Here is a 25,759-nt window from a genome sequence, read left to right as displayed (position 1 = left end):
TTTTCAAGGATCTGAAATTTCTATCATTAGTCTCTTCTTAAGGGAGTAGCCTGAAGGATATTCCTTTTTTTTTTTTAAGATTTTGTTTATTTTGTTTATTTTTGTTTATTTGAGAGAGAGCACAAGTAGGGGAAGGGGCAGAGGAAGAGGGAAAAGCAGACTTTCTGCTGAGCAGGGAGCCCTACATGGGGCTCAATCCCAGAATGACCTGAGTTGAAGGCGGATGCTTACCTGACTGAGCCACCCTGGTACCCCAGGGTATTCTTAACTAGCATAATGCTTTCTTCTAAACTATGAGTTCCATGAGGGCTGTGGCTGTGTCTTATCTTAACACTTCCAAAATCACATAAACTGATTTCAATAATAAGGGCTCTGGAGCTCCTAGATTCACATTCTAGCTTTATCACTTACTAACTCTATGACGTTCAATTCTTGTTGATTGTAATATCTATATCTAATTATAATTAATATCTAGAATAATTAATATCTATAACTATATACTTAATATCTATAATAATTTTTGTCGATTGCAATGAATTTAGTTCAGTTTCTTGAGAATGTTCCACATTTAACAGCTATCACAGTTGCAGTTACGAAAGTTTTCCTCTTATTTAACTTATATCTGCCTACAAACAGGTAGCAGCGAGCTAGGCCCTGGAGGAATAAACCACACACAGATGAAATTTTGTAAGTCTAAGAAATCAGGGATATGTAGTACTAGATAAGAAAGAAGTACTAGAAGAGCCTGGACACTGATTTGTGATGCCAACTACAGATTCATGTAGACCACAATTTTTCTTTGTCCCAGTATATGAACTAGTAAAAGGCCATCTACCAGGTGGAGAGATTTCCTTACCAATTATTTTACAGACCCTCTATAAATAAAAGTCACTGGAATTACTCATCTGGAGATTAAGGGTCAACGAATTTGTTTCAAATAAAGAATATCTGTCTCATTTTCCTAGGATGAAAGGCTAGAACACTTACTAGACGAGTTCTAGGAGATGAGATGGTTAGGGCAGGGACACTGGCGTAAGAACTTTTTAAGGAAATCCTTCTTTACTGAAAGTAGCAAAGGCTTCAAGTCTCATTAAAAATGGCATATTTCCGGGTGTGCCTGGGTGGCTCAGTTGGTGAAGTGTCTGCCTTTGGCTCAGGTCATGAACTTAGGGTCCTGAGATCGAGCCCCAAGTCAGGGTCCCTGCTCAGAGAGGAAGCTGTTTGTCCCTCTGCCCTGTCCCTCCCCCTGGCTTGTGTTCTCTCTCACTCTCTCTCTCTCTTAAATAAATGGATAAAGCCTTTTTTTGTTTTTAAGAGAATGGCATATTTCTAAAGAGATAGCATTTTTGGACATGATAGACAAATTGGACAATAGTCTAGTTATGTCCAGGAGATACGAGACTCCAGGATTAAAACTTGTGGTGAGCAGAAATAGGAATGGGCTACCGCTCAGAGGGAAGTCTATTTTTTTCACTGACGTAAATGTCAGTTACCGTTTCCCATCATCCCATCTGGGATCCCTTCTTTAATCACCCCTCATCCCCCTCCCCCACCCTCTACCCCAATCTGTATTAGGTGATTCTCCTCTGGTTCCCATAGCATGCTCTGGAGAGCCTAACCACCATACCATTTTAATCATCTCTGTATTTCCATCTCCCTTACTAGATGAGGAGCATCTTGAGATGAGAGACATTCTTTTCCCGAGTTCTCAGCAACTACAATACAGAGACTGGAATAGAGCAGGTGCTTAATTATCATTTACTGAACCAAAGGGCAAAGTTTTGATGAACTAGAATTGTGATATATTTCAGTTGCTCAGGCTGATATTTCTGCTATCCATAGACTGTAAGGAGGAGGGTTACCCAATTTTCAAGTGGCTTTAAGGTCTGTAAAAAACACTTGTTTGCATATTAATAATATAAGTGTGTGCTCTCCTCCTCTTATTTCATATTTGCATACTAACTTCAAGCTTGGTAATAGTCATTGGTGCTCAATAAATATTTACTGAATGAATGGTGTGCTTATTTAGCATTAAAACAGGCCCAGTTGGTGCCTCTATCAGGAAATGATTTTGTTTGCCACATTTCTTTGAAGGAAGAGAATGATTTATTGAGCAACAACTATGTACTTGTCACAGTGAGGGATGCTTTTACACATGCATTCTCACCTTTAATGTACTCAAATAAAATGGGATTTCTTTTAATATAGTAAAACCTTTAGTATTCCAGACCATCCTCCCTTGTAGTCCCTCTGAACAGTGTTTTGCTGAGCATTTATCACAAAGGAAACATCTGCTTCTGGAAAAGATTGATACTTTCTAACCTCTCTGGAGCAATAGGAAGAGGCTGGCCTGTAGAAATGGGTAAAGCATTATTTTGGCTGAGTGTTTGATCCTTAGGGCCTGAGAAGAAGGTTAGTTACCTGGCTTCTCACTCGAGCTTTATCAGTGACTTAGATATGTCAAAACTGTGCAATAGTATGATCAACATGCTTTTTTCCTAGCCGAATGAATTTCTTATTCTTTACTCTGGTAGCCAGTTCTCCATTTGGGGAAGATGGCTGTTTGAGTTATGAATGGAGAGTCCATTGGAGATGCTGATACTCGCCCCCTAAGGTTTTGTTGATGAAAACTCCTTTTGATTTACTCTGAGGGAGTTTTGTATTTCACTCATCATTATGTTTCACCTGACAGTACAAATCTTGTAACTGCTATGAAGGTTGAATTTAATTAACTGCTCTTCAAAATTGTGCAGTGCTACCTCCATAAAACTACACTTAGGGCATTTGTTAGGGAACTGACATAATGACATAAAAATCTGCATGATGGGAGAATGAGTTATATCTCTTTCTTGGAGAGAGACACAAGGACTACTAACCCGTTTTGATTGAATGCTTCCAACTTGGCAAATTTAAGACAGCAGTAGGAGAGCCAACTACACAAAATGATGTACGTTAGGAGGCCATTACAAATTCTTCGTTGCTGGGTTGTGCCCAGAATTATCTCATCATTACCTATCTCTTTGTTTCTTTGGATGTCCCAAACATTGGGATAATTAAATAAGTAGAAATAAGAGAGGCTTGAACTCTCAAAGGCTCATATTAATGCATGCAGATGCATGTAACATATAGCAAAATATTCAGGAAAGAGCTCTGCTCAGAAAGCTGCAGTGAAAGACCGATGCTGCTCCTGGTGTGAAGAATGAAATCTGCTCAAAGGATACCACCTGAAGCCTTAAATGATCCCCTACCAGTAAATACTAAAAACAAGTGACCTATTTGACTGTCTTTTTATTGATTCCTTATACTTCTCTGTAAGATTTTTCTTTGGGGCTTTGGGGAAATCTTCCTAAGTAGGCCTAGAAATAGAGCATAGTTCTGCTTTTCCCCATGTGGATAGCATGTAGAAAGGTTCTCTTTGGCAACAGAACTAATACCACACTGGCTCCATTCCACAGTCCATCTAAGCTCATGAACTATCTGATGAGCCAGAGGATGCTGTTGTCCTTTATAACGTCCACATTCAAGTTAGGAGCTTCCTATAGAATATCCCAGTCCCCCTAAAGTACACCATATCTCTGGAAAGTTTAAAATTTTTGAAGCTGTTTACATGTTCAATCCATAATTCTTGAGGGTAGTGAGTTTGCTTTATCACCCATAGTGTAGCACATTTGACCTCAACTGACCATTTCTCAAGCGTCAGGGAAGAAGGTTCTAGTTTGAGATTTCCAGATTTTGATGAGTAAATATCCAAGCTCATCTTTTTGCACACTCTGGCATTCTTAGACTCCGATCCTATTCCAATTTCGGATATCATTTCTCCATACCAAGGTCTCACTTTTTGCATGTCTTAATAAGGCCCCCATCCCTACCCCAATAACCCATCGTGGTCTTTACCATTTTTAAAGCTCTCTCGATATCAATTCCTTGACTCCAGGGCACAGCGGGATTTGCTAAGCAGTCTCCAGCACTGCCTCTCCGGGACACATCCACTCGCTGTCTCCTCAGATAACGGAAAGCTTCTGCTATGACCAGTATTGCGTCATGGGTCAGTGCAGATGTATACTGAAATGGATGTATGGTAAACATGTATCATGACAAACGACATCTTCAAAACTTGCCTTGATCCTTATAATTCTCATTCATCTCCACCTCTTGCTCTACGAAGTCACCCTCTTAATTATTTGAATCAAGAGATCTCTCTGGGCAAGCTCGACTTTGATTCATTCTAGAATGATCTTTCCTCGTGTGTGCACATGTTAAGATTATTAAGATCAAATGGCTCAAGGGAATCTCTCTCTTGCTCTCAGTATTGTGTTTTGTCTTGAGCAAGTGACTACTAAAAGGCCAGGTCCTTTATAGAGAAAGAAATATGTGTGAGGCTACAGGATGGCATATGTAGATTGGTTATTGCTGTTTGTAATAGAAAATTCAGGTCTGGTGTTTACTTAGGGGAAAATGGAAATAGCTAAGTTAGACAGCTTGAAATTAATTTGGAGGGAAACATTAATCATTTCTGTCTGGACCATGTTTCTGGCAAACTAGGACCTCTGGCCAGCAATAAATCAGTTTTTGTTTCCTGGGGGGAGCAAAAAACCAAAGCTAGTTTTCAATTGTAGAAAATTACAATTGTTATTGAGTTTTTTATCTGATAACAGTGACAATTCACAGGCAATACTTCATGATGCTGCCTCTTTCAGGCAAGAACACTTAGCTTCTATTCCTTGGATGTACTGACATGCTCTACTAGGGATGAGGCCAGTCATTTGATTATCTGTGACTTGATGGGGTGGATGTCTTTTCATTGAATGAATCAACAAAGTCTAATTAAAATAAGCTGGCCATGTTTTCCAGGGGTGACAAATACTAAGAGGATATAGAATTCTATTGATTTTTTTTTTAATGAAGCAAAATGTCTTAGGGGGAGTTTTCTCTCTATAGTATGTCCAAATACAACCAAATACGACCAGGAGTGAATACATTGTCATCTTCATGACCATCAGTTTACTTTTCTGACTTTTCTCATGTTACATTTCTTTCAGGAGCAAATCTTCAAATGTGACTGTAACAGGGGGCATATGTTCTCTTGTGAAAAAAAAAATCTTTGTCCATCCTAGCACTACATAAAGTCAACGTGGTGATGTTCTCTTTTCCAGCAGACTGCATGAATTGTTTGCAATTCCAAGCCATGCCAAAAGATCTATTTAATTTCTACTTTTTCAGCTCCTACTTACCAATGTGTGAGCATGTAAAAAAGGAAACATTTATAAAATATAGAAAAAATTAAGCATCAGCATTGTAATCTCTAGGTAATTTTATTTCCTAATCAAAAATATTATCATTTTTTAAAGTGGGCTTTTTTTCTGATTGCTATAGAGCGAGTTTCCATGAGTAATACTAAGCAAAAGCAATCTTAAAGTTGTAACCATCTATTTAAAGATTCAATTTTCTTAGGCTATTTAAAGGTTTTACTTATAAACACTTCTCAGCAAGTTCTGAAAAGTTTATTTTATATATACCGTGAGTTATCAATGATTAATCCAGAGCTAAGATTGCTTTTCCTCTTTACAACTTCTGAGCAAACATAAACTACTCTGTAGTACCCTTTTCATCCTTTCACCCTTGTCCATTTTTTTGTGCTTAAGACACAGTGCCTGACACTTGGTAGGTACCTCTTAAAATATTGCATAAATGAATTTTTCTTGACTGTACCTATAACCTGCTGGATCTAAGAATGGCAAAGCAGTGGACAGGCAGTTTATGAAAATCTAAATCTGTATAAGCTCACTTAAATGTAGTGGGCAGATATAGTACATTAAAATTTTTTGGGTCATCAGGAAAATGCGAATCAAATCACATGAGCTATCACCTCACACCTGTTACAATGGCTAGAATCAAAAGGACAGGAAATAATGAGTGTGGGCAAAAATGTGGAGTAAAGAGAACCCTCTTGTACTGCTTATGGAAATGTAAGCTGCTGCAGCTACTATGGAAAACAGTACGGAGGTGCCTCAAAAAATTAAAAATAGAAATACCATATGATCTGGCAATTCCACTTCTGGTTATTTATTCCAAAAGATATAAAATCACTATTAGAAAAAGATATCTGCAGTTCAGGGCAGCATTATTTACAATAGCCAAGACATGGTAACAATCTAAGTGTCCACCGACAAATAAGTGCATAAAGAAAATGTGGTATATACATACAGTGGAATACTATTCAGGCACAAAAGGAAGGAAATGCTATTTGTGACAGCATGGATGAACCTGGAGGGCATTATGGTAAGTGAAATTAAGTCAGACAAAGAAAGACAAATACTGTGTGATCTCACTTAAATGAGGAATCTAAACAAACAAACAAACAAACAAACAACCCTGAACTCCTAGAAATAGAGAACAGGTTGGTGGTTGCTGAAGGTAGGGGTTGGGAGGTAGGGGAAGTGGGTGGAGGTGGCCGAAAAGTACAAACTTCCAGTTACAAGATAAATAAGTCCTGGGGTTGTAATGTACATCACAGTGACTATGGTTAAAAATCCTGTATTGTGTTTTGAAAGTTTCTAAGGGTAGATTTTAAAAGTTCTCATCACAAGAAAAAATTGTAACTATGGTGGTGATAGATGGTAAATAAAGTTATTGTGGTAGTCATTTTGCAATATATGCAACTATCAAGTCATTCTGCTATATGCCTAAAACTAACTTAATGCTGTAAGTCAATTATATCTCAATAAAAATTAAAATAACTATCCTAAAAAATTGGACTGCAAATCCTAACCCTAACATCACAGGGATTGCGACCATACTCGCTGAAATGTATTAGGACACCTGATCTGACCATGGGACAGAATGTTTTAAAATGGGACTGCCCTAGAAAAGTCCAGCATGTATATATAATCACTACAACTACAGAATACCACTTAACTAGTGAAGAGGCTTAAATGAATGAACAAATTATGTTTAACTCACAGTTTTTCTAGAACATACCAACTGTATAAAGTCAGGACCAACTTGTATTATGTTCTCATGTGACTCATTTAGGGTGGGCCTGACTAGGTGGTACAGAATGTGTCTCTTCTCTGATCTATGTTCGCTTTGTTCTCCCTTATTCTATTCCTGCCAGGGAGGATGTGAGGATGGGTACCTTGAAACCAAGTGAAAAGAAATATTCACTCCTTTTCTTTTTTAAGGGAAGGGTCTTGACTCTACTTTGATTCCTTATTTTGATCATCAGGATCCCACATCCATGGTATGTACGTATTTTCACTATAAAATGAAGGAAGAATTTAAAGTCTGTTTCATACTTAAATCAATGTACTGAAGGAATGGTTACTTAAAACATACACTTGAAGGATCCTTTGCATTACATGAATAACTTTCCCATAATTTATCTGTTTTAATTCCTGATTTTTAAATAATAGGATTTCTAGCCATAGTGGAACACATGTGAAAAATGTGCACTCTAAGCATGACTTTCTACCTTTAATATTCTTATCTTAGTTTCATGAAAATGAGCAATTTAGGTAATCGTAATCTAATTATTTTTAAAGATACTTTTCCAGGCAAGAAAACATTTCTGTTCAAAATATGTATAGGCAACACACACTCTGTATTACAGTCCAATTCACTTGGGTGTACTGAGATTCATGAAACTTATTAACACAAAGCAATCACATAAATAATGTAAGACCTAATTTTCTGTTTCAGACTATCGATCTTCTTTACCTGTTCCCGTTGCCCCCACTCTTCGCCCGATTCAGGTTCTTGTAATATTGTAAATTGTTATGAACATGTTATGAATGAAATCCATTAAAAAATTAGTTAACATTCCCAAACCCTGGTTTAAAAGAGTTTTAAAAGACCTTCTCAATCGCTTCCTTATTTGCAAGTTTAGTTTTCAAATGCAGCAGTACCTGTGGTTTAGTTTTTAACATCCTTGAAACACTTCTGAGTAAAGACCAGTTGATCACAAGATGGCCATAAATATATAAAGGCCATACTGGGATGCTGCGAAAAGCTGGCCTAGGGTTTCTGCATGCCATGGAACATTACCTTTAGTGGTGCATTCTTGGCTTCAGGGAATTCCCTTTCATCTAGCCTCACCCAGCGCTGAATAAACTGTTGAACCATAGGGTTTTCGTTGTTGACAATCTGGAATCCGGTAATGTTGGCTCCCCCATGCATGACTCTTTCTAGCAAGATATCGGTAAACCCCTAGAAAGAGAGTGAAAGAAAATCATTATTGTGGGACATGGTGGGTTCTTACCACATCTGTTGTTTAGAACGCTAAAGAGGAAATGGAATGTCCTTCTCCAGGATCATTCTTTAACAATCAAGAAAACCCTGAACAGAGTATTATATGTCAATTACATCTCAATTACAACAACAACGATGATGACAGATACAAAAAAAAAATGCTGGATATGGACTAATTCTTGGGGCACTATGTCTCCGAAACTATAGGCATGATGGAGAAAATATGCATTCTTCCATTTTAGTGCCTGTGTCTTTATTTAGTATAGCAGCTGCAAGGATGAACACAGGTGCCAGCTTCAAACAAATGTTTTGATTTGTTTCATCTACCTGTATTTTTAGTCTTTCTTCACTGAGTACAAATACAATGCTTCATGTAACTGGGAAAGTGTTGAAACATTTGACCGTAACTAGAGGTTTAAAAACTTTTCTTCAGCTTAACATGCCAAGCACAGCAGATTGCTTCAGATTCTAATGATGAGTACTATCAACATTTGTGACTTGTAGAAATGCCAGAGCAAAATTGACAGCTTGGTGTATATGATGGTTCAAACCCCAGGGTATGTCTCACTAGTGTTTATAAACAGGTCTCAACATCTACTTCAGATCACCCACCATATTCTTATCTTGCTCTGGTTACCATCTGGTGTCTGTCACCTAAGTCTCCTGAAGGAATCTCTTCAGGTTCACACCAAGCCATGTCCACCTGGCTACTGCCAGCTCCACTGGGCACTGCTCTCTTCTAGAACACTTCTCCCAGGAATTGCGCTATTTCTGCTGGATGCCTGGCTCTTGTTAGTTGCAGTGGATGCATTTAGGTCCTCAATGGGATGAAGCCAACATTTATATTCATAAATGGGGAGAATTCTTCCTCCCTTCTTTAGACTTTCCTGCCTAACATTTTAATATTTTCAAATACATAAAAAAGTTGAAAGAATTATACAGTGAATACTCATATAATCTCAGCTCAGATTTCACAATTAGTATTCTTCATCCATCGATCCATTTCCTTTTTGGAGTACATTTCAAAATAAGTTCTAGATGTTGGTATACTTCACACCAAAAGACTTCAGCAGGCAGGTCCTTAACTAGATTCAGTGTTTGCATCTTTTCCTTCCTTTCTTCCTTCTTTCCTTCTTTAGTTCATTCCTTCTTTCCTTCCCTCCTTCCTTCCGTCTTTCCTTCTTTTCTTTCTTTCTTTGAGATAAAATTTACAACCAATGAAATAGACAAATCTTAAATGTAACACCTTATGAATTCTGATAAATGCATGTACCTGTTAGTCCTCTAAAGTTCTCTTCTATTTTTTTGCATTCCAAGTTTTTTTTAAAAGATTTTATTTATTTATTTGTCAGAGAGAGAGCACAAGCAGAGGGAGCAGTGGGTAGAGGGAGAAGCAGGCTTCCCACTGGGCAAGGTGCCTGATGTGGGGCTCGATCTCAGGACCCTGGGATCATGACCTGAACCAAAGGTAAACACTTCACCATCTGAGCCACCCAGGCATCCCAACATTCCAAGTTTTTATTGAAGTATAACAATCATAAGAAAAGTACACTGATCTTTAAGTATACAACCTGATGAATTCTCACAAACTGAACACATGAATGTAACCAATATCCAGAAGGGCTCCCTCTGTGTGCCTCTCTAGTCTCCACTCCTCTCCCCACTTCTTTTAATTCACCTTTCTTTATATTTTAGTGAAACAGCTTTCACAAGTGGGCCTTGAGTCCATGGGAACTGGACAAAGAGTATCACTTGCTTCAGTGAGCATCATTCTTGCTTTCTGATAATCAGAAAACTGTTTTTAAAATTAACATTAACTTGTTAGGCTGAGTTTTGTCCCAAAGTCTTACTTCATGAAGGAAACTAAGAGTGCTTTCTCCCATTTGCTGCCCCCCCACCCCCCACTGCACTACAATCAGCAAGGAGATTGACTTGGTATGCAGTCTAGTAGAGGCTCCAATTGGGGTTTGAGCTTATTACTCAACTCCCTACTCCCAGTCCCTAATGTATATACAAATAAAGAGCCTAGGACAAAATTTTAACAAACCACTTTAATTCACTCACCATGCCAAACTGTATTTGTCAGTTAACAAGCATTACACAAGAACAAACTGCCCACCTGCCTGCTGGCAAGAATGAAGAGTGGGCCCTCTGATGCTGTCCTGGGTCTTAAAAGCCTGGGCTGGACAAGAGAAGGTCCTTTCCTCAAAAGAAATGTTTGAGAATATTTCTGCCACCATCCTGGTTTTTAGGGTCAATGGCCACAGCATGCACTAGGAAGCAGTATCTCTTGCACCCCTCACACTTTGATAAACATCATACTCCCGTTTTCCTAATATCCACAGCATGTTAAATGGAAACGTAGCATTAACAAAAGTGAGGCAGAGAGAAAGGATCCTGCAACCCTCACATCTGTCTTAAGGCATAACAGCCAACACTTTCGTCTGGTTTCTCACCACATCGTTCCTTTCCAGAAAGATGTTCCCTCACTTTTCTTGGCAGAGATACTAAAGGGAGGGATCCACCCACACTCACTTACTCCCAGGAGGCTTCATTCTGTCATGTGGGCCCCACATATTCCTGCTTGGGTATCTTCCTCTCCAATAAACACATTGGATTTTGAAAACATCTTTAATCAGGAACGGATGCTGGATTTTGTCAAATGCTTTTTTTGCATCAATTGAGAGAACCATGTGGTTCTTCTCTCTTCTCTTATTGATTTGTTCTATCACATTGATTGATTTGTGAATGTTGAACCATCCTTGCAACCCAGGGATGAATCCCACCTGGTCATGGTGGGTAATCTTTTTAATGTGCTGTTGGATCCTATTTGCTAGGATCTTGTTGAGAATCTTAGCATCCATATTCATCATTGATATTGGTCTGAAATTCTCCTTTTTGGTGAGGTTTTTGCCTGGTTTGGGGATCAGGATAATGCTGACTTCATAAAAAGAGTCTGGAAGTTTTCCTTCTGCTTCAATTTTTTGAAACAGCTTCAGGAGAATAGGTGTTATTTCTTCTTTGAAAGTTTGGTAGAATTCCCCAGGGAATCCATCAGGTCCTGGGCTCTTGTTTTTTGGGAGGTTTTTGATCACTGCTTCAATCTCGTTACTAGATATCGGTCTATTTAGGTTGTCAATTTCTTCCTGGTTCAATTTTGGGAGTTTATAGTTTTCCAGGAATGCATCCATTTCATCTAGGTTGTTTAGCTTATTGGCATATAACTGTTGATAATAACTTCTGATGATTGTTTCTACTTCCTTGGTGTTAGTTGTGATCTCACCCTTTTCATTCATAATTTTATGAATTTGGGCCTTCTCTCTTTTCTTTTGGATTAGTATGGCCAATGGTTTATCGATCTTATTGATTCTTTCAAAAAACCAGCTTCTAGTTTCATTGATATGTTCTACTGTATCTCTAGTTTCCATCTCATTGATCTCTGCTCTAATCTTGATTATTTCCCTTCTTGTGTGTGGAGTTGGCTTAATTTGTTGTTGATTCTCCAGTTCTCTAAGGTGTAGAGACAGCTGGTGTATTCTGGATTTTTCGATTTTTTTGAGGGAGGCTTAGATGGCTATGTATTTCCCCCTTAGGACCGCCTTTCCTGTATCCCATAGGTTTTGGGCCAAAGTGTCTTCATTCTCATTGGTTTCCATGAATTGTTTAAGTTCTTCTTTGATCCCCTGGTTGATCCCAGCATTCTTAAGCATGGTGGTCTTTAGCTTCCGGGTGTTTGAGTTCCTTCTGAACTTTTCCTTGTGATTGAGCTCCAGTTTCAAAGCATTGTGATCTGAGAATATGCAGGGAATAATCTCAATCTTTTGGTATTGGTTGAGCCCTGATTTGTGACCCAGTATGTGGTCTATTCTGGAGAAGGTTCCATGTGCACTTGAAAAGAATGAGTATTCTGTTGTTTTAGGGTGGAATGTTCTGTATATATCTATGAGGTCCATCTGGTCCAATGGGTCATTCGATGATCTTGTTTCTTTATTTTCTGCTTGGATGATCTGTCTATTACTGAGAGAGGTGTGTTAAGATCTCCTACTATGAATGTATTCATATCAATATGACTCTTTATCTTGATTAATAGTTTTCTTATGTAATTGGCTGCTCCCATATTGGGGGCATAGATATTTACAATTGTTAGATCATCTTGGTGGCTAGTCCCTTTAAGAATTATGTAGTGTCCTTCTGTATCTCTGACTACAGTCTTTAGTTTAAAATCTAATTTATCTGATATGAGAATCGCTACCCCGGCCTTCTTTTGAGGCCCATTGGCATGAAAGATGCTTCTCCATCCCTTCATTTTCAGTCAGGGTGTATCCTTAGGTTCAAAGTGGGTCTCTTGTAGACAACATATGGATGGGTCCTGTCATTTTATCCAATCTGCAGCCCTGTGTCGTTTTATGGGTACATTTAGGCCATTTACATTGAGAGTGATTATTGAGAGATATGTTTTTATTGACATCGTGTTACCTTTGAAGTCTTTCTTTCTGTAGATTGTCTCCATATATTTCTGTTCAATGATATTCTTAGGATTTTTCCTCTTTTATAGAACCCCTTTAATATTTCCTGCAGTGTCAGCTTGGTGTTCGCATACTTTTTTAAACCTTGCCAGTCTTGGAAACTTTTTTATCTCTCCATCCATTTTGAATGTCAGTCTTTCTGGATAAAGTATTCTTGGCTGCATGCATCCGTTCCTGAATAAAACACTTCAAAGTACAGGGATAGAGGGAACATTCCTGAACTTCATAAAATCATTCTATGAAACCCCCACAGCAAATATCATCCTCAATGGGAAAAAGCTCATAGCCTTCCCGTTGAGATCAGGAACACGACAAGGGTGCCCACTCTCACCGCTCTTGTTCAACAGAGTATTAGAAGTCCTAGCAACAGCAATCAGACAACAAAGAGAAATAAAGGTATCCAAATTGGCAATGAAGAAGTCAAACTCTCTCTCTTCTCAGATGACATGATACTTTATAGGGTAAACCCTAAAGACTCCACCCCCAAACTACTAGAACTCATACAGCAATTCAGTCATGTGGCAGGATACAAAGTCAATGTACAGAAATCAGTTGCTTTCTTATACACTAACAATGAAAACACAGAAAGGGAAATTAGAGAATTGATTCCATTTACTATAGCACCAAGAACCATAAGATACCTGGGAATAAACGTAACCAAAGAGGTAAAAGATCTATACTCGAGGAACTACAGAACACTCATGAAAGAAATCGAAGAAGACACAAAAAAATAGAAGACCATTCCATGCTCTTGGATCAGAAGAATAAACATTGTTAAAATGTCTATACTGCCTAGAGCAATCTATACTTTTAATGCCATTCTGATCAGAATTCCACCAGTATTTTTCAAAGAGCTGGAGCAAATAATCCTAAAATTTGTTTGGAATCAGAAGAGACCCCGAATTGCTAAGGAAATGTTGAAAAACAAAACAAAACAAAAAACTGGCAGCATCACATTACCCGATTTCAAGCTTTACTACAAAGCTGTGATCACCAAGACAGCATGGTACAGACACAAAAAAACAGACACATAGACCAGTGGAACAGAGTAGAGAGCCCAGATATGGACCCTCAACTCTATGGTCAAATAATCTTCAGCAAAGCAGGAAAAAATATCCAGTGGAAAAAATACAGTCTCTTCAATAAATGGTGCTGGGAAAACTGGGCAGCTATATGTAGAAGAATGAAACTCGACCATTCTCTTACACAGTACACAAAGATAAACTCAAAATGGATAAAAGACCTCAACGTGAGACAGGAATCCATCAGAATCCTAGAGGAGAACATAGGCAGTAACCTCTTCGATATCAGCCACAGCAACTTCTTTCAAGATATGTCTCCAAAGGCAAAGGAAACAAAAGCAAAAATGAACTTTTGGGACTTCATCAAGATCAAAAGCTTCTGCACAGCAAAGGAAACAGTCAACAAAACAAAGAGGCAACCCACGAAATGGGAGAAGATACTTGCAAATGACAGTACAGACAAAAGGCAGATATCCAAGATCTATAAAGAACTTCTCAAACTCAACACACACAAAACAGATAATCACATCAAAAATGGGCAGAAGATATGAACAGACACTTCTGCAATGAAGACATACAAATGGCTAACAGACACATGAAAAAATGTTCATCATCACTAGCCATCAGGGAGATTCAAATTAAAACCACATTGAGATACCACCTTATACCAGTTAGAATGGCCAAAATTAGCAAGACAGGAAACAACGTGTGTTGGAGAGGATGTGGAGAAAGGGGAACCCTCTTACACTGTTGGTGGGAATGCAAGTTGGTGCAGCCACTTTGGAGAACAGTGTGGAGATTCCTTAAGAAATTAAAAATAGAACTTCCTTATGACCCTGCAATTGCACTACTGGGTATTTACCCCAAAGATACAGATGTAGTGAAAAGAAGGGCCATCTGTACCCCAATGTTTATGGCAGCAATGGCCACGGTCGCCAAACTGTGGAAAGAACCAAGATGCCCTTCAACGGACAAATGGATAAGGAAGATGTGGTCCATATACACTATGGAGTATTATGCCTCCATCAGAAAGGATGAATACCCAACTTTTGTAGCAACATGGACGGGACTGGAAGAGATTATGCTGAGTGAAATAAGTCAAGCAGAGAGAGTCAATTATCATATGGTTTCACTTATTTGTGGAGCATAACAAATAACATGGAGGACATAGGGAGATGGAGAGGAGAAGGGAGTTGAGGGAAATTGGAAGGGGAGATGAGCCATGAGAGACTATGGACTCTGAAAAACAATCTGAAGGTTTTGGAGAGGTGGGGGGTGGGAGGTTGGGGGAGTCAGGTGGTGGGTATTATGGAGGGCACGCATTGCATGGAGCACTGGGTGTGGTGCATAAACAATAAATTCTGTTGCACTGAAAGAAATTAAATAAAAAAATTTTTTTAAAAAGTGCACTTTATTAAAAAAAAAAAAAGAAAACATCTTTAGAGGCATACTCTGCACTCATCTTTTTACCACAGAGCAACCATACCACTGAGGACCTAGAAGTTTCTCAGTCAATCCAGGTATTATGACATATATGCCTGGGAATGAGTTCTGGCACACCTCGGACTGGAATCATCCTGGCTGTCCTCATGGGAAGAACTGCATTCACAGCAACACAGATCAAGCCCGGAGAAGGTCACCTCAAACTGTTCTGGCTGGCAAGACCTATACAACCCTAGCTCCTACTGATTGCCCTGTGGGTTTATCCTTCTGCGTGGGCAGAAAGCAGTAACACAGCCCCATGGACAAAATGGAGAGAGAAGTGTGATAGACAAAGAAAGGAGGTAACAGGCATTTAGGGAGATGAGATGTTTTTGCTTAAGTGCAAGGGCTGACTGGCTACTGGTCTCCCTTTGTTTCATTTGTGTACATTTTGCTTATTTGTAATCTCTTGGATTCTGTGGCCGAATGTCATCCTGGTGTCCAGTATTTACATGCAGCAACCCATGTCCTTGAGGTTGAGACGTTCAAGGCTAGATTCTCCCTCAACACTTTGAAAAGACAGGAATACAGCTGAGCTGGTCAACAAATCTCAAGGAAGTAGAAGGAGAAAAGGGAAAGGAAGTGAATGGTAAAGGGGGCTGTACAGAAAGTGGTTCTGGCTGACAGGCACAAGTTGGTTGACTCTTCTTCATCCTATATCTGAAACTCTTTTGAAAAAAGAATTCTCTTTTTGTATCAAATATTACTCAATTCCATGGTTCCAGTGGCCACTGACAGTCCCCAAGATTATAAAAATTGAAATTTTTAGATATTTCTTTTTGAAATGGCAACATACCCACCTCAAGTTTGAATCTAAATGCAAAATACCTCTATACTTTCTGTGAAAAGACAAATGTGAAAGAAATGACCACTAAACAGATGAAATGGGTAAAGAGATGACATAGAATAGTGAAGAACAATGGGGAAAAGGAGGAAATTAGGAGAGAGTAGAAGAAACCGCCTGACTCTTAGCTGCCCTTCATTTCTGTTTGTTTTAAAAACACATTCTGTTTTCTTTCACATATTTCCACTGTAATTGTGGATAAGCAGAGTCCATGATGCTTTGAAAATTGAGGACCGAGTCTCCCTAAAGCCTCAGCAAAGACACTAAATTCAGCTGACCTGACTGCTAAACCTTCAACAGACAAGTGATGCTATGAATAAATGGGGGAAAAGAGACAAATGGTAGGTATGGTGGCATTAGGGGAGAGATTCTGGTTCTCTTTCTCTACCTGTTTTTTAACTTTAAATCATTATTCGTGCTCATAACCTCTTGCTAGATTTCCTTTTTTGAGCTTCTCACCCACAGCCCTTGAGTTTGGAAAACTGAGGACAAATGTCCTAAACTCTCTGTTAAGACAGTAACTGAAAAGATCTGACCACTATAGATCCAGTAAGTAACAGCAGAAAGGAGGAAGGGGATAGTGAGAGCCTGGGGGATGGTAGAGGTTGGTGGTTTCTGGTCTGACTTTTCTTGTAACCTTTCGGTGATTTTTACTTGAAGTCTGCCACCCAAAGTCTGCACTTTGGGGAATTTTGATCCCCTGTCGTCCCTAAACCTTACAAAAATGTTCCCCCTCCCCATTACATTGTGATCTACAAGTGGGACTTGCCATTCTGTCTGTTTTTTTTGTTCTTGTTTTTTGAGAACTGAAGTCTCTGGCCTCCCTGAAGCCTTTGTAAAATTGCCCACACAGATTTCATCACCCAAAAGCCACTAGGTAAAAGTGGAAAAGGGAAAGGGCAGAGGTAAGATATCGAGACAGATCTTTAGGAGAGAGCTACTTTCCTCCTAGTACCTCATGTCCTTCCTTCCCATGATCACCAACATTAGGGATTGGCTACCCAAAATCTGCTATGTGGGAAATTTAGAATCCTCATGTACTTAAAAGTTCTGGAAAAATGTGATGACTCAAAATAGATGAAAAACTTAAATGTGAGAGAGGAATCCATCAAAATCCTAGAGGAGAACATAGGCAGCAACCTCTTTGACCTCAGCTACAGCAACTTCTTGCTAGACACATCTCCAGAGGCAAGGGAAACAAAAGCAAAAATGAACTATTGGGACTTCATCAGGATAAAAGAAAACTTCTTCCCAGCAAAGGAAACAATCAACAAAACTAAAAGACAACCTATGGAATGGGAGAAAATATTCACAAATGATATATGAGATAAAAGGCTAGTATTCAAAATCTATAAAGAACATAGAAGACTTGGGGCACCTGTGTGGCTCAGTCATTAAGTATCTGCCTTCTGCTCAGGTCATGATCCCAGGATCCTGGGATCAAGCCTCGCATCAGGCTCCCTGCTTGGCAGGAAGCCTGCTTCTCCTTCTCCCACTCCCCTTGCTTGTATTCTTGCTGTCCCTATGTCTCTCTGTCAAATAAATACATAAAATTTAAAAAAAAAAAAACAGACTCTATACCCCCAAGCCAAAAAATCCAGTCAAGAAATGGGCAGAAGACATGAATAGACATTTCTAACAGACATATGAAAAATGTTCAACATCACTCGTCATCAGGGAAATACAAATCAAAACCACAAGGAGATACCACCTCACACTGTTAGAATGGCTAAAATCAACATCTCAGGAAACAACAGGTGTTGGCGAGGATGCAGAGAAAGGGGAACCCTCTTTCACTGTTGATGGGAATGGAAACTGTTGCAGCCACTCTGGAAAACAGTATGGAGGTTCCTCAAAAAGTTAAAAATAGAGCTACCCTATGACCCAGAAACTGCACTACAAGGATTTATCCAAAAGATACAAGCATAGTGACTTGAAGGGCATATGCACCCCAATGTTTATAGCAGCCATGTCCACAATAACCAAATTCTGGAAAGATCCCAAATGTCCATCGACAGATGAATGGATAAAGAAGATGTGGTGTTTATATACACAATAGAATATTACTCAGCCATCGAAAAGAACGAAATCTTGCCATTCGCAATGACATGAATAGAACTAGAGGGTATTATGCTAAGAGAAATAAGTCAGTCAGAGAAAGACAAACACCATTTGATTTCACTCATATGTGGAATTTTAAAAATTTGTTTATTTATTTAGTTTTGTTAAGAAACAAAACAGATAAACATAGGGGAATTGAAGGAAAAATAAAATAAAATAAAAACAGGGAGGCAAACCATAAGAGACTCTTAACTCTAGAAAACAAACTGAGGGTTTCTGGATGGGTGGTGGGTGGGGAATGGGGTAACTGAGTGATGGGCATTAAGGAGGGCACTTGATGTAATGAGTACTGGGTGTTATATGCAAATAATGAATCACTAAATTCTACCCTTAAAACTAATAATACACTATATGTTAACTAAATTGAATTTAAATAACAAATTAAAAAAGAAGGAAAAAAGAAAAAATTTCTAAGGAAATATGGCTCAAAAAAAAAAAAAAAAAAGAAAACTAATGAAGCAGAGTTAGGCTTTCAACACCCAAACCCAAGAAGTAAAAGAAGAGATGGGGTTGCTAGGGGTGGGAAGTAGTGGAGGAAGGCATCCTACCTATCTGCCTGCCAGCTGTCAAATTATTTTCTACAGCCAGCTACCTCAGACTCCACCCCTGAAGTTGGTCAGTTTTTATCATGTGACCTTTCCCAGAAAGTTCCATTCTCACTCCTCCTTGACAGAAACACACATGGGGTGGGACACAGTTCTCTCAGCCAGGCTGAGAGAACTCTCAGGCTCTGAACTCTCTCATGATCCCTCCTTCTGTCACATATACTCTTAAGTATTCTCACTCAGGCTTCTCTCTAGCCCACAGGCCTAATCTCCTTATACTCCATTTCTAACTTGGTCCCCTGAAAATGTCTCTGAGTAGTAATACAGTGACCAGACTGCAATACGTGTAAATAGATATGTATTTTAAAGAAACTCTTATTAGAGAATTTTTGTCTTTAGAAAAAGTGTAAGTTTGATTACTAGTTTAAATATGTAATAAATGAATTCACAAGGTTCTGCATTTTAACTCATGCTCTTGGCTCAAAACTAAATTGACATTTGGCTTAAAGTTCTTGAAGTCTTTTTAGTTTGTTTTGACTTTTGTTTCAGGTTTTAAGTACCTGACCTGCATACTTTTCTTAATAGCGACTGCTCAAAAAAGGACAGAAAACCCATAAACTTTTATTTAATACATGTATTTTAGCATATCTAACTAAAAAGAAATTTCTGTGTCATGAATTGTATTTTCTCACTGAGCTTCATCTGTTATTAAAATTATGCATTTTAAAGTAACATATTTTTATAAAACATAAAACGTGTTCCAGTGGATTTCTTTGATATTTTGTGTGGGACAAGATGGCTCATTTTGCTTAAGCAGGATGCTGTTTTATAGCAATTGTTCTATCCCTTTGCTGAATCATAATAGTTCATTTTTTGCTTAAAAACTGGTTTCACCTTCTGGCATCTCCCATCCAAACAAAGATATTAGAATTTCTTCTTTGTTTTCTCTTTACCTTTTTCCCCATTTTAAATTTTGAGTGTGGAGATAGATGGTCATGATTTCTCATCTAGCTGGCCTCTGAGAACCTAATTTTCAAGAGAATGACCTCAGTCAATGAATTTGTTACATTTTGAGGTTTTAGAGTCTATAAAACAATTTAATTCTTGTTTTCTTTTGGAATTTTTATATTTTTTTGCAATTTATGGGTACTTTTATTTTTTTTCAGTGTTCCAAAATTCACTCTTTATGCACCAACACCCAGTGCTCCATGCAATATGGGTCCTCCATAATACCCACCACCAGGCTCACCCAATCCCCCACCACCTTCCCCTCCAAAACCCTCAGTTTGTTTCTTTTGGAATTTTTAATTTGAGTTCACTTTGAATAAGACACCAATGAGTCTCCAGTTAGATCCTGTCTCATACTCCAGCACCCCTCCCCTAACTGCCTACTGATTAAATTAACTTCCATATTCCATGAGCATCTTAAAAAGAATGGGCCCCAAAGGAAAGTTATTATATTCCCTCAAAATCTCTTCCTCTTCCTGTATCTATTCTTTTAATTAATGTACTTTGGGCCTACTGGGTCAGTGGGCGTGAGTCCCATGAACCTGTATTTTTATAATTTCATCAAGTGACTTTAAAGCCCAAGGGGGTTTGAGCACCACTAGCCTAGATTGTTGTCTTAGCTTTGTAGTTGGTGCTCTAAAATCTAGTTCTTTACCTCTCCAGCTCATTCTTCACATAATAAATTTACCTTCCTGGAGCACCTGGGTGGCTCAGTCAGTTGAGCACCTGAATCTTGATTTTGGTGCAGGTCAGGATCTCAGGGTCCTGGGATCACGCCCCAAGTCAGTCTCTGTGCTCAGTGGGGAGTCTGATTGAGGTTCTCTCTCTCTCCTTCATCCTCTGTCCCTCCCCCAACTCACATTTTCTTTTGCTCTCTTTCAAATAAATAAATCTTTTAAATAAATAAATAATTTAATTAATTTACCTTCCTAAAATACCAGTTAGAGCATAATATTCCTTTCCTCAAATCACTGCAATGATTCCCTGCTTTGTACGGATGTATTAATACCCAAATATCTTGACTTGGCCTTCAAGAATTTCTACTATATGTTATTTTCTGTTCCCCTGGCCCACCTGTACCACTTCCTTAAACAGACCTCATCCTCTAGCCATATCATGCCATTTTGAACAGTGCTACCTTTGTCTGTTTTGTTTTGTTTGTCTAGAAAGGACCCCTGCTTCATCACTAACAGCTCTGGCTATCTCTACTGAAATTTCATTCTTCAAGAACAATTTCCATTGGTTAAATAATGACTAAGGAAGATCAATATCAAATTGGTCTCTACAACCTCTACCCGGTACTAAAAGGGCCCGTTTGTACTCTCTCTCTCTCTCTCTTTGGTCAATTATTATGTAGGCTCTTGCACATTGTTGACTGCTTATGGGCTTTTATCCTCCTTCATTACTACATGCCTTCCCATGCCTTCCATGGGAAGCATCATTGCTAAGTGACTCCAAGTTTCCCAATTTCTGCTGTACTAGGTAGAATTTCTGTTGGGCCCATTTTACTATTTTGTAGGGATTTAATTAACTAGATGTGATGATGAGGTGCTCAATGACTTTTGCTTAGATTGGACTTAACAAGTTCTAGTGCTGCTTGCATCTCACCAGTTCTTTTTGGTTAAAATTGTTGTGACTAATTGCCAGGATGGTATCTTTTCCTTTGGTTGAACCAAAACAGTGTGCAGAGGGAGAGATGAAAAGAGATGAGAGAAGGCAGAGGAAGACTGGAGGCGATTCTAGTACTCATAGATAGGATGAGTTGAAACTCTACTTTCTTAATTTTAATATTTAAGGTTATCTGTACAGTTGACTATTTGCCTCTGTGTAACAGTGGCAATATTTGTTGAAAATATGGATATACTCTCCAGGAGTTATTCCCTTGAGAGGGAACCCACTCATTTGGATTTGTAAGTTCTGCTATATTGTATCACTTCTCGATTATAATACATCTGTTTGATGCAGTGCACTGTTGCCCACATCTGGATGCAATTTTATAAAACCAACCATGACATCTGTGCCTAAGCAGTTCACATGGGATTTGCAAGTTACACTTGAATGATTCTCCAGGGCCATCTTTTATACAGATACTAGTTACACAATTGGCATCCAAACACAGATTGTCCCAATTTGAGAATAACCAGACAAGTCAGTCTTGCAAAGATTCAAATGACTTTAGTATTATTCTGTCTCCCTTGATTTATACATACTGTAATTCAATTTCCTTCTGGTAGTGTGGACAATGGAGAGTTGCAAATAAATATATTCAAAGCTTACTTTTAGAGCACTTATTTTCAAGATATTGTGTGGAGATTTCCTTCATATAATACTATTTTTAGGGTACATTTTGTACTGAAAGGAAAACAGAGACAAGATAAGTTGGGTGACTTTCATTGAGTTGATGGCAGATTATGGGTGAGAAATGGGAAAGGTGGCTTGCCTATAGTGAAGATAAAAGCAGTAGAAAGAGGGTTGGGGAGCTGCCAAGGACAAGTATCTATCTCATAATTTGGATGGAGTCTGGCTCTATCTTTAGTGTCATTTGAATTGTTCATGTGGGTGATGCTTCGATAGGGAAATACATAGTAATTGTGGTGACTCAAGTTATCAGGTTGCTAATGAGAGACACAAGTCTTTTTCTAGAAGCAGGTCCATCCTCCTGAGAGGGTGTAGTGTGTGGAGTTGAAGATTACACCATATAAATTAGCTCTTAATTATAGGTTGCTTGTATTGTTCACTCATTGTTCTATTCTCTGATCCAATCAACATACTTTGTAATCTTTTAAGGGTTATCCATTGGTAAGATGGTGAGTCATATCAAACTTGCCCTGACTTCATGGCACTTCAGTCCACTGGGAATTATTTGTATGAACATAAGTTGATATAAGCTCTATTAGCAGGAAAAATAGCCACCAATCTCTTCTATTAATGGTTGTATGGAGGGATAATTTAAATACCATAAAATCCATCCATTTGACACTGATTTTTTTTAATTAAAAATCAGATCATGCATCCCCACCCCATTTTGAAATTCTTCAGTGGCATTCTGTCTCTGTTGAAAACAGCTAAAACTTCTTTAACCAGTCTTACTAAAGCATTACCTAATCTGGAACTCACTCTGCTCCAGCCAAAATTGCCTTCTAACAGTTCAGAGACTCTTTTCTGCCTCAGGACCTCGACACATGCTGTTCCTTATGCATGATATGAACTTTCCCTGATTCTTTATATAACTGGATCCTTCTCATCATTTGGATCATTATTTCAAAGTCACCTTTTCTTAAAGATCTTGTCTGGGCATGCTATGCAGAAATTTGATTTTCCATACTCAGCCTTCTCTTCATTCTCTGTCCTAGATCTGTTCTGTCTCCATGCTAATAATTATAAGCTCTGCAAGTTTTATCTGTCCATTATGACTATAAAGTTCTTAAGGACACCACCCTATGTCTTCCTTGCAGGGAAGTGAATAAGGTATTGGGCAGACAAGTGATACAGAGGAAAAATAACTTACTATAAAGATCTTTAAAGAAGTATTGCCCAAGTGTATGTGGACTGGTGCTGGTCTGCTATTTGTTAGTAGTCAGAAATGAAATAAGGAAAGAAATAGAAAGCAAGCCCTTATAAACCTTATAGCAATTTGACAAGGTAGTATTATGGCTGTTAAATGTAATACTAAAAATTTTGGCTTATGTTTTTATATATCTTGTTTTGCTTGTTTCAGGTTTTTAATAATTTATTTCTGTTGATCTGTGAAGATTTGGAGGAAAAAACTGGCCCTTCTTCACAGATAGTTTGAGAAGAACTGTTTTAGGACATGATCTGAGAGCCTAGGGAAGAAAATGGAATTCTTTCAATTTATCTTGCCAGAACATTGGGTAGAAAGTGATCTTTCCTTGTTGAGAAAGAGAGAGAGAGAAGAAGAAGAAGGAGAAGAAGAAGAAGAAGAAGAAGAAGAAGAAGAAGAAGAAGAAGAAAGGGATGAAGAGATGACTGACTACAATGGGGGCATTTTTGGACAGCGAGAATGGGAGTCTCAAAGTTGGCAACTTTAAGTTGACAAGTGCCTGTGGATTTCTAAATGCCAGATGGGAAGTTGGACTTCAGCCCACTCCACAACTCCACATTCTCTTGGTGCTCTGCTGTAACCTATCTTCATTTGGAGAAGAAAGGGAATCCTTGGCCACCAGAGAAGTTGTGTACTCAGGGGAGGGGACTGGGATCCTGGCATTTGGGAGCAGTAGGGATTTCCCCCTTCTGTCCTACCTCTTTTGCCTGTAAAACCGCGCTCCAGCTCAGTGAGTTCTGTGTTTACATGCCAGCTTCTGAGGTGACATTGTTTACAACACGTGGTTTGTATATTTATAATTTCATTTTTTGAGTGTTTGAAGTTTCTTTAGAGAAGGAGAGAGTGGGAGAGAGGGAGAGAGAGAGAAAGAGAGAGAGAGAGAGCGCAAACAAGCGAGCAGAGGGAGAGAGAGAATCTTAAGCAGACTCCACGTCCTCCATGGAGCCCGATGCGGGGCTTGTTCTCACATCCCTGAGATCATGACCTGAGCTGAAATCAAGAGTTGGATGCTTAACTGACTGAGCCACCCTGGCACTCTGAGCATTTGAATTTTCTATTTAGAACATAAAAATGGAAGAACAAAGGGAGAGAGTATTAAACAAAACAAGAAGACATGGAGGGGAAAAGAGTAGAAGGGAACAGTTGTTATTGGCAAGCAAAACACATGACCCAATCTCACTTGAAGTTGTTTTCTCTCTAAATAAAGTGGGCCCCTCTTTGTTTCAGGTATATTCCAAGATCTGGTAGGCTGCAGAGTTCACTTCTTCAAGCTTAGATTACTCCTGCCTCTTTTGGGTTCTGTGCTATGAATGGTGCTTTTGTTTTAGTAAAAATTTGAATTAATTAGATATAAGCTAGTTATATTAGATATTATATTAAATTAGATATAAGCTAGTGCCCCCTCCTTTATTTCCTGGCATGCTAATACTATGAATGGGGCAGATAGGGTGGGAAGAAAAGAGGAAGCAAGAGCAAGAGGGGAAATGAGAGAGCAGGAGAGAGGTGAGAGAGAGACAGAGAGAGAGAGAGAGAGAGAAGAGGGAATGTGGTAGAAGAGAGTGATGGACAGATATAATTAGTGCTTGTTAAGATGCATTTCAGATTGGCTCTTGGACAGGTTTCAAACACTGATTCACAAGGCTCTCCTTGTTTTTTAAGACTTTTTCTCTCTGATCACTTGTACTCTCATAAATGTATAGTTTATACATAATGAAATATATATGTTTCACTCAATGTATTTCTGTCTTTGCAGATGTTCTTATGTGACCTTTGTGGGGCTGGCCTTTTTTAAAAAGATTTTATTTATTTATTTGGCAGAGAGAGATCACAAGTAGGCAGAGTGGCAGGCAGAGAGAGAAGGGGAAGCAGGCTCCCTGATGAGCAGAGAGCCGGATGTGAGGCTCCATCCCAGGACCCTGAGATCATGACAGAGGCAGAGGCTCAACCCACTGTGCGGCTGGCCTTTTGTCTCACTGAGATGCTTAAGTGGGTCAAAGGGGAAGAGCAAGGTGCTCTGTCAAGAGTCTGCTCAACCTGCATTGGAGGCCTAGCTTGGCAATGTATTAGCTCTGAGACTTTGGACAGTCATGTATTTTTCTGAGCCCATTTTCCTGATCTCTAAAAAGCTTAGGAAGGTGACTAGGTAAGAAGTCTCTCCTCATGGGAGTTCTGAATAATTTTAGTAAGAAATATAAAGAAAACAGCTGACGGCAGAGAAGAGTCTAAGAAATGTTAGCTCCCCTAACACAATGTACCTCCTTTACTGTCTGTTCATGTGGCCCTCTACCACTGGCAGCTGACATGACCTAACTTCCACTTGTAGGGTCAACAAAAATCACCCACTCTGGGATTGGTCTTGACCTAGGCAGGGAAATTGTTGGGTCTTCTAAGATACTGGTTAA

General features: G+C 38.8%; 1 protein-coding gene across 1 annotated transcript in view; it reads right to left on the bottom strand.

Annotated features, from left to right (window-relative positions):
* Window positions 1-25,759, bottom strand: part of LOC111157250 (glutamate ionotropic receptor AMPA type subunit 3) — a 282,995-nt gene that overhangs the window by 84,392 nt on the left and 172,844 nt on the right. Inside the window, exons 6-7 of the mRNA XM_022518525.1 lie at window positions 8,044-8,205; window positions 3,895-4,062 (exon numbers count right to left, since the gene is read on the bottom strand). Of these exons, the coding sequence (XP_022374233.1) occupies window positions 3,895-4,062; window positions 8,044-8,205 (330 nt within the window). The remainder of the gene's footprint in view (window positions 1-3,894; window positions 4,063-8,043; window positions 8,206-25,759) is intronic.

The sequence above is a fragment of the Enhydra lutris genome, unplaced genomic scaffold, assembly GCF_002288905.1.
Source record: "Enhydra lutris kenyoni isolate GAN:26980312 unplaced genomic scaffold, ASM228890v2 scaffoldscaffold53, whole genome shotgun sequence".
Lineage (NCBI taxonomy): Eukaryota > Metazoa > Chordata > Mammalia > Carnivora > Mustelidae > Enhydra > Enhydra lutris.
This window is presented reverse-complemented; position numbering and strand designations above follow the sequence as displayed.